This window comes from Daphnia pulex, chromosome 11 (genome assembly GCF_021134715.1).
Source record: "Daphnia pulex isolate KAP4 chromosome 11, ASM2113471v1".
Classification (NCBI taxonomy): domain Eukaryota; kingdom Metazoa; phylum Arthropoda; class Branchiopoda; order Diplostraca; family Daphniidae; genus Daphnia; species Daphnia pulex.
Genome location: NC_060027.1, coordinates 3,635,366 through 3,643,571, shown reverse-complemented (window position 1 = coordinate 3,643,571; position 8,206 = coordinate 3,635,366). Strand labels below are relative to the sequence as shown.

At 39.5% G+C, this 8,206-nt stretch overlaps 2 protein-coding genes across 4 annotated transcripts; one reads left to right on the top strand and one right to left on the bottom strand.

Moving 5' to 3' along the window:
- Positions 1-33: 33 nt before the first annotated feature.
- Positions 34-4,445, bottom strand: LOC124208337 (flotillin-1-like). Its single transcript, XM_046606125.1, has 11 exons — positions 4,217-4,445; positions 3,562-3,640; positions 3,370-3,460; positions 3,100-3,243; positions 2,916-3,035; positions 2,620-2,835; positions 2,373-2,560; positions 901-979; positions 700-831; positions 474-635; positions 34-388 (listed from the first exon to the last, which is right to left on the bottom strand). Exons 1-11 carry the CDS (start codon positions 4,428-4,430, stop codon positions 368-370), a joined length of 1,446 nt encoding a protein of 481 aa, XP_046462081.1. The 5' UTR covers positions 4,431-4,445; the 3' UTR covers positions 34-367.
- On the top strand, positions 1,382-7,715 carry LOC124208338. 3 transcript variants are annotated; one of them, XR_006880425.1, is made up of 7 exons: positions 1,382-1,701; positions 1,850-5,708; positions 5,794-6,248; positions 6,322-6,586; positions 6,646-6,714; positions 6,792-6,881; positions 6,956-7,703. XR_006880425.1 is itself a non-coding variant. In XM_046606127.1 (6 exons), exons 2-6 carry the CDS (start codon positions 6,166-6,168, stop codon positions 7,049-7,051), a joined length of 603 nt encoding a protein of 200 aa, XP_046462083.1. In that variant the 5' UTR covers positions 4,476-5,708; positions 5,794-6,165; the 3' UTR covers positions 7,052-7,715. The 3 variants fall into 3 exon arrangements, 2 of the variants coding, with proteins under 2 accessions (XP_046462083.1, XP_046462084.1); XM_046606127.1 differs by lacking the exon at positions 1,382-1,701 and having other exon boundaries at positions 4,476-5,708; positions 6,956-7,715; XM_046606128.1 differs by lacking the exons at positions 1,382-1,701; positions 1,850-5,708 and having other exon boundaries at positions 5,768-6,248; positions 6,956-7,715.
- The last annotated feature ends 491 nt before the right edge of the window (positions 7,716-8,206 follow it).

The window sequence follows — 8,206 nt, the reverse complement described above, 5'->3', positions numbered from 1 at the left end:
TGGAAGCCGTCAACGATGTCAGTTGTTTCTAGATTAACGGTTTTCATGGTTTTATTTTTACAACCGACTGGAGGGGAACGAAACAAGGACGTGCATACTCATTAAAATGTTATCAACCACCGTTAAAGTTGTGACGACGAAAGAGGGCAGACCTTGTTAAAAGTTTTCAATCGTTTGTATGTATTAGGCTATTAGCATCATTTTGTCAAGATGGATAACATCCTGCTGGATAGTCTACAGGGGAAAAAGAGGATAAAATCTAAAATTTGGGGAGGAAATTTTGACGGCTCAGTGACTTGATTGATGAGACGTTTTCCGCTTGTGCGCTCTCTTTCATCCAGATTTTCTTCCTTCTTTTTACTTTTTTTTACTTGATTCCTCGCATCGACTTAATTATTAAAGAAAAAAACAAGTTAAGAATTTTACGTTGCTGGGTCAGTCTATATATTATATATGTTGGCAATATAGTATACCTTGGAAACATCTACTCCGGTGAGTGATTTGACCAATTCCGGCATCTTTGTCATAATCTCCAAGACTTCGCCAGTCAATTTAGCCGCACCCGTTTCGCCGTTGGATGTCACCATGGTGATTTTCTTCGTTTTAGACATTGGAGTGGCTATTTCGTGGGCCATCTGTGTAATGTGTTCAGTATAAAAAGAGGACAATCAAGAAAATTTGAACTGTCGATTATGATACCTTTGGAAGCGATTGCATCAACATGTCCATCATAGCAGCCTCGTTATACTGTTGATAAGCTGCGGCTTTCAACTTCATTTGCTCGGCTTCTGCTTTAGCCTTGACTTCAATTGCAAAAGACTCGGCTTCACCCTGCATCAATTGAAATTTAATTTTTTTATGACATTTCGCTCTAAAAATTCAAGTGCGGCCGGATATCACCTGTAAGCGGAGAGCTTCAGCTTGGGCTTGGGCTTCCAACACTGTTCGCTGTCGATGGGCTTCCGCTATTTTTTCCAATCTTTGAGAGGGAAAAAAAGAGTTCGTGTGAATAAGCAAATTTACAGATAATAAAATTATAGAGAGCTGACATGATGGTTCCCTCTTGGCTTCCAGAAGGAAGAAGGAAGGTAGTCGAGGAATCGATTTTATTTGCAAGGGGGTGGGGATTAGATTTCAACTAAAACTTATTCCCTTATCGTTTTTGTTTTTGAGCGGTTTGGATTTTGAGGGGGAATTTGATTTTTTATCATTTCTAATTTCTATCGATATCGTATTATCGTAACTCGTAAGCATGCTGATTAGAAAAAAATTGGACCAGTGTCGTCTGCTTTTGTTTAGTTTAAAATTTCGAAAAAGTCAGAGTCAAGCTGTCAAAGTTTTTTTGTTTTTGATAACCGTCGTACTCCATGCTGTTTAGCGGGTAAATAAAACTAAAAATACAAATAGAATGATTGTGGGAGCTATAGAAGAGTTAAACCAGTAAACAAGCCAGTAAACCTGTTTCAAATTTGTGAAATGTTAGTATACCTGACTAGCATTTATCATGTGATTTCCCTGTCGATGCATGGCAGTTTGTTTGTACTATTATGTAAAGTTTTTCTTGTTTGCAGATTTGAGGCCAAAGCCAGCCATCACAACAACACAATATGCAAGTTTTCTTGTAAACTGTCATCCTCAACAATCTCAGGATCATCGCTAGGGTTCCTTTACTTTTACTAACCTGTGAGACCTGATATTTTGGTAATGCTGCATTACCTACATCAATGCAGTGTATTACATGTAAAGTAAACCTTTCATTTTTCCATTTATTAAAAATTTAAAAAAACTTTCCCTGACTTGTTGTTTCTGTCAATTTTTTTTTTCGTAACCCATTTTCTATTTTTTTCAGATAAAAAGCATCCCATTGCATTGGTAAAACTACCGGTGTCCATCGAGTTACGGATCTCTCTGTTTCCCCTTTCTTTAAATGTACTCGTGTACGCCCATGTGAATGTGGGTGTATTCACGAGGACACCCTTTACCCTATCCTGTCTGGTGTAGGCTAATTTAACTCTTCAGTGGATGGATGGAGCAACTGTAGATGCCTGGCTGTATTTCCCAGGCATAAAGGTAGGACAAAATTGATCCCTTTTCTTCCTTTTTGACAATTTTTGGCGGCGTTGATTATAAGTCGTTAGGCTACTTAGTCACATAGGAACGTTTATTCCTGAACTAGGCGGTTGACTGCAACTGTTTTCTCTCTCCGTTTTCGTTTTTTTCTCAGTAAAGATTTACTAAAAATCTCATTTGTCGAACGACTGCAGATCAGACTTGTTTTGTACCTCACAATTTTTTTACCAAGAGGGACCTGCCTCAACGCCGGCACCTCCTCGTTGTTAAAAAGAAAAAAATGTTGCGCTTAATTCTCGTACCTATATTTCTCCGCTTCTGCCGGGCGACGAACAGTGGCATCCAATTCTTTTTCCTTGCGGATGATTTCCTGCTCTTGGACCAGAATCTGTTGAGTGCGTTCCACCACTTGAATCTGCATCTCTTCTTCACGCAACTGTTGTTTAATTTTGGCAGCTTGAAGTTCGTAAGCGAGTTCGGCTTCCGCTTTCTTTATGTAGGCACCATTGAATGTATATTATTTAAGGGTTTAGCTATTCGCCATTTTACCTTTGCGTTGACTTCCTTGTCATAGGCAGCTTTCTTGACTTCGAAATCTCGTTGAGCTTTGGCAATTTGAATGTCGTTCTCCAAACGTGAGGCCATGCGCTGCTCTTCGGCGATGGCCTCTTTAATTTGGGCATCAGATTTCGCTTGGGCTTCTCCGATTCTCGCGTCTCTTTTGACTTCTGCCGTCCTCCCCATACCTAGTGCCATCAAATAGCCCTGACAGCAAAAAACAAGAATTATGAATTTAAATATAGGATCTGTGGTGTAGTGATAAGAGTTAATGGATGTCGTGTTACGTGTGCATCGGAAATATCTTTTATGGTGTAGGAGACGACGGTGATTCCCATGTTGACCAAATCGGACGAAGCCACTTTGAAAACTTGTTCACTAAATTTCTTGCGATCTCGATAGATTTCCTGCGTGTTGCAATAATGCCGATAAAGAATAGCTAAATTCAAGTTGATATAAAACCCAATATACTTCGACACTCATGGTCCCCATTATTGCGCGTTGATGACCTTCCATAGTTTCATGAGCGATGTGTCGAATTTCTTCTTCGCTCTTGCCGAGGAACTGTTCGCAAGCAACTAAAAGCATTTCCTTATTTTGACCCTGTACCTTTACCTAGTGGATGTAACTTAGATGAATTATTAAAATTAAGAAAGCACTATTACGCTGATCATTAAGTACTCTATAGTGAAACTAACTAAATAATGTAAAGCAGTCTGCATGGAAATCATTTAATCATACCTGAGCAATGCCAGTTACTGAAATGGGAACACCTTCGACGGTATATACAGACGGACTCTCAACTTTGAGAGTCATCGTATTCAACGTTATCCTGTATTAAAGAAAACGTCAGTTTATCCGCATCAATTCATTTCAAAATATTTTCAGGCTATTCTTTCAATATGCGCTAATGTCTATACGTATACACATTACCTCTGAAGTTGCTGAAGGCAAGGCCATACAAAGACACGGCCACCAGCGACGAGGAGCGGGTTGCGATTGTAGCAGCATCCTGTTCGTATAATACGCAAAGACATTTTTTTAATTCGAAAAACTGAATCCGGCAAGTAAAATTTGTTTTTTAATAAAGCGTTTTATGCATAGTAACTAAGTTATTGAGCTTTTCTGTCATGAAATAGAATTCGGTAGAAAATGAAGACAATAATTTGAAAATTAATTAGAATGCCAACAAATTCATGAAGATTTGAAAAATTAATTTCACTTTTTGGTTAGCAACTAAATGCAGCCATCAAGTGTTACAATTACAAATCGCACGTTCACAAACAAATATTGACAGATGCCATATGCTCTTTAACATCCGTAGATAATAAACAATAAGCGAGCTGATAAGAAGTTTTAAAAGTCACGTTTGTTCAATGAAAATACTATTTTAAATGAAATAAAATATCCAAAGTTTACATTCATTTAAACTGTCATAAAAAGTCCTGGACTCTTATTTGGATCAATAACAGTTTCACAAAATCACTGAGTACAGGCCTAGTCTTAAAGTATACGGACACAATGCACGATCTAATAACGATTTCGGTTAAGGTTAGAAGTTAGTTAAGGCGAGAATATAGCTCAGTACCTGAAACTACTAGCGCTTCGTTGGGCCCACACGTCACGAATCCCATTCTCAGCCACTTGAAAACTAGCACTAATAGTTTTTTCTCGCTCCCGCGTGACTTTTCAACTCTAACTTGAGTTGCACCACGACTGAGAGCGAAGACTTTCCCAAACTGAGATAATAACTTCACCGATCCAAGTTCCACTGATAAGGTGATGAGAATAAGCCATTGCATTACGGGCTATATATGTGTGATACTATTACAGAACTCGTGTACGGACTTTAGTTGTAAATGGTGTCACTCTGACATAGTCTGCGTTTCATGAATATGACGAGAAAGATCGCAATCATAAGTGGCGTAACTTAATGCGCATCATTGTGTTGCTTAGCTACACGGGAAACGCGCAACATAATTTACGCATTGATGCGTGCGGTCTCCAGAGTGCTCGATAAATGACTTTCTTGCATACATAGTAACTTGCCGGGAAAAATCGATTCATTTCTACCCCGCCCTTGCCCGCTTGCTGGTGCATATAACTCACGATCAGCTGTTATATTGAAATTTTAATAATCATCCATTGTCATTATTACGCGTGTGTATTCTTAGCTATTGAGCATTGCCGTTTTAGATTGATGGATGATTGTCAAACGATGAGTTTCCCTGCATTTAATTAAATTGGTATCGAATGAAAAGTGATGCACTCATTAGTTTGATTAAATATACCGCTGCCGTACTGCGTACTGTGCATAGGCGCAGTTGCTATGCGTCCGCACAGGTCTATTCATAAATAATATCTCTTAAAAACTACTAAAACGGCAGAAAAACGTGTCCAATCCATCATCCAAGCTTTTCAAGTTGAACGATACTGATCTTATTTCGCCCTCATCTCTATACACACGCCGGCTAGGCCTCTGCCCACGTCAACAGTCAACACACAGCACGTTAACAACCTCAATGTCCTATAACGAAGGAGCGGCCGAAAAGGAACATAAAAGAACGGGAACGAAAAACTTTATCCGGTCATTGCCAAGTTCCTTCACAATGGCGAGTGGCGAAATTTTCCGATCGCTTTCGCCGCTTTTCTGGGTGTTACGTGTGACGGGCGGAACGCCATTCTTTCACAGCGACTCGTTCGCCGGAATGTTGGGCTTTCAATGGTGTCATCCGCAGACATTCTGGTTCGCTTTCGTCACGCTCGTCCACTTGAGCTTCATCTCGGCTCAAGTCTTTGGAGGTCTATTTTCTTTGGGCGATAAATCAGACAACGAAATTGACGAACCTGGCGCTCATTTCGTCACCAATCCAACGGCCCAATTAACCAACTCGATTTCCCAGGCGCGATTTCTCGTCGACACGTTTGTGCTTTCCAAATTTATCCACTTCCAATTGGCCAGTTTTCAGATTTTCTTTGAGCAAATGGACAGTGTTGATCGCGCTGTGCCTGTGCTTTCCGTTGTTACACGTCGAACACGAAAAATGATCATCTTTGCGTTTTCCATTTATTTATTTTGGGTAAGGCAAAAGTCCATAATTTTCATGGCGAGTCTTTTACGAAGTCTTATACTTATGAAGTCAACTTTTCTCGACGTTGTTATAGGACATGATTTTCTTAATATACGGATTGGATGGCATATTTCGAGAGCATGGGAACGACTCTGCTTGGATGTTTGCCGGCCGGATAACAATTAATTTAATGCATATTATTGGCCAGTTGCACTCTAACATGGCAAGTTAATTTTTCAATCAAATTTTTTTTTGTAACTGAAGGTTCAAAATTGCTTAATTACCTTTACTTCCCATTCAGTTGGTAATTTTATTTGCCAGTTTATGCTACATTATCGGTCTTCGTTTCGCTGGTCTCAAGGAGATATTGCAACAGACAGTCGTTATCGACGAAGGGATATTCCGCCATTTATGGAATGATAATTTTAACTCCCAAAACGCAAGTCCGTCAATCAACCAACCGTCGATGCAAAACCGAGTCCTTCCCGACAACGAATCTCTGCCCGATGTCGGCCCGCCAATTTCGATATTGGATGGGTTACGTTTGCGGTAGTATAAAACAATTGAATTTGAAAATCCCTGGTAGCAATTTGAATAATCAATATTTTTCGTATTGATATAGACCTTTATCTTCACGTTTAGTTTTCCTCAAAACGGTTTATCTAACTTTGAGTGAGGCTGTGTTGGTTCACTTCAACCAAGTTTTCGGATTGTCTCTATTATTCTACTTGATTTCCAAATTGATTAGCGTTTCCATCGGTTGCCATAGCTTTATTCATCACATCATGAATAATGTTAATCTTGGCTTATTTTGGTGTCTTACCAACATCCCGGATATAACGGCAATGTTCATCATATTCCAGTCTGCTGACTACGTTCGCAATCAGGTAGATACAAATTTCTGAGAAATCAAAGTTACGGATTTTTAGAAATTTTGTTTGCGTAGGTAAAGAGTTTTTTCAGTTCAGTGGCCAGGATTTCGACCCAAGATGTCACGAATGCAGAACGCAGTGAAGTAATAACTTATTCATCGAATTTTATTACTGAAATACTTTTTTAAAAAGTAATCCGCATATTGTTGGGCATATATAGATACAGACTTTCATTTTACAACTAAGAGGAGAGTCTATTGAGTTATCCGTTTGCGGACTTTTCAAACTGGGGAAGCAATTACTGCCAGCGGTATAAACGTTTATCGATCACAAAGTGGTTTTATATGCTTTTTAAATTACTTTCTTCATTTCTTGTTTATATAGGTTGCCGGGACGATAGCTACTTATATTTTGGTTCTGTTTCAGTTCAATGCATCCGAAGATGTAATCAATGCTGACGTCAAAGGCTCGGTTATTTGAATAAATATTGGGTTGGCTGATGGCAAACTTTCTTTATCTTTAATATTTACAATTCTTGCGATAAAGTCGTTTCCGCTAACAAATGTTGCAAAGCTTAGTGTGCGAAAACTAACGCAAATTAAGGCTTTGCCGAGCTTTTCGCCACATGATAAATGGACGAAGACCCTCTGTAGTCATTATTGCAATAAAGAAATGTATTTGTCTGGCTCCTTTTTTCTGATTATCCTACTGATGCTGGTCACTGAACTCTTACGATCTCCGCTTTTTTGTTATTTCCTATTCGCTGCTTGTTGATGCGATGTATGTCGTGTTTTCATAGACGCTAAGCCCTTTTTGATTTTCTATTGGTATTTATCTGCAGTGACGTCATTCCCATCCGAAGGGACATAAACAAAAACAAACGCCAACCCACCCAACAGCTAGACTGAGTTATATAATTTTATATCCTCTTATTATTATTAATGGCTAGCGGCCGCTGATTCTAGTAGTTGGCCACAAATGTTGATTCATAAGACAATTTTATTAAACCTTTCTCGCCCCCAGTTAGTCTGATACTATATTACTGCCCACGCATTCATTTACTGATGGCGTATGTGATGGAAAATGTCTTTTTACGTACGTTAAACTGAACCAAGTCTGCACGTCTTTCTCAAAGGACAGTCACCATACGTTGCTGCTGGATCTCACAGTAATTGATGGCAAACGAACATCAAATTTGATCATCGATTTTTGACTTAATTATGCGCAACAGAATTCCTGGAGCTTGCCAAGTCGACATACACGTGACGGTTTGAACCATTAGCGCTTCCGGGAAAACACCAACCGTTGAAAAAAAGGTCTTCCATTTTAAGTCGTGTCACGCATTTTGAGCAATGCGCATCTTTCACGCGTCCGTCCCTTGGGTTTCTTCTTATGTCCAAGATTTAAACGGGGAAATAAGCAGCTTATGTTTAAGACAACCAAGAAATAAGTGCAGCACCAAGTTGAAACCTCGTTCCGTACCATTGCTCTTGAAAGTTCCTCGGCGTTCACAATGGTAAGTGCCGATCTTTTCCAATCGCTTTTTGGCCGGTTGTCTGGTTCTTACGTTTGATGGACGGTGCGCTTTTTCTCCACAGCGACTCAGCCGCCGGAATCTTGGCTTTCCGATGGCGT

Bases quoted from the DNA above. Each gene is read 5' to 3' on its own strand.
- LOC124208337 (XM_046606125.1), bottom strand. From the start codon at position 4,430: ATGCAATGGCTTATTCTCATCACCTTATCAGTGGAACTTGGATCGGTG. The intron at 3,244-3,369 runs GTATGATTAAAT...TACATCCACTAG, and splicing joins CAGTAACTGGCATTGCTCAG to GTAAAGGTACAGGGTCAAAA. The intron at 3,036-3,099 runs GTATATTGGGTT...TGCAACACGCAG, and splicing joins TGGGGACCATGAGTGTCGAA to GAAATCTATCGAGATCGCAA.
- LOC124208338 (XM_046606127.1), top strand. From the start codon at position 6,166: ATGCAAAACCGAGTCCTTCCCGACAACGAATCTCTGCCCGATGTCGGC. The intron at 6,587-6,645 runs GTAGATACAAAT...TTGTTTGCGTAG, and splicing joins CTGACTACGTTCGCAATCAG to GTAAAGAGTTTTTTCAGTTC. The intron at 6,715-6,791 runs GTAATAACTTAT...GGGCATATATAG, and splicing joins CGAATGCAGAACGCAGTGAA to ATACAGACTTTCATTTTACA.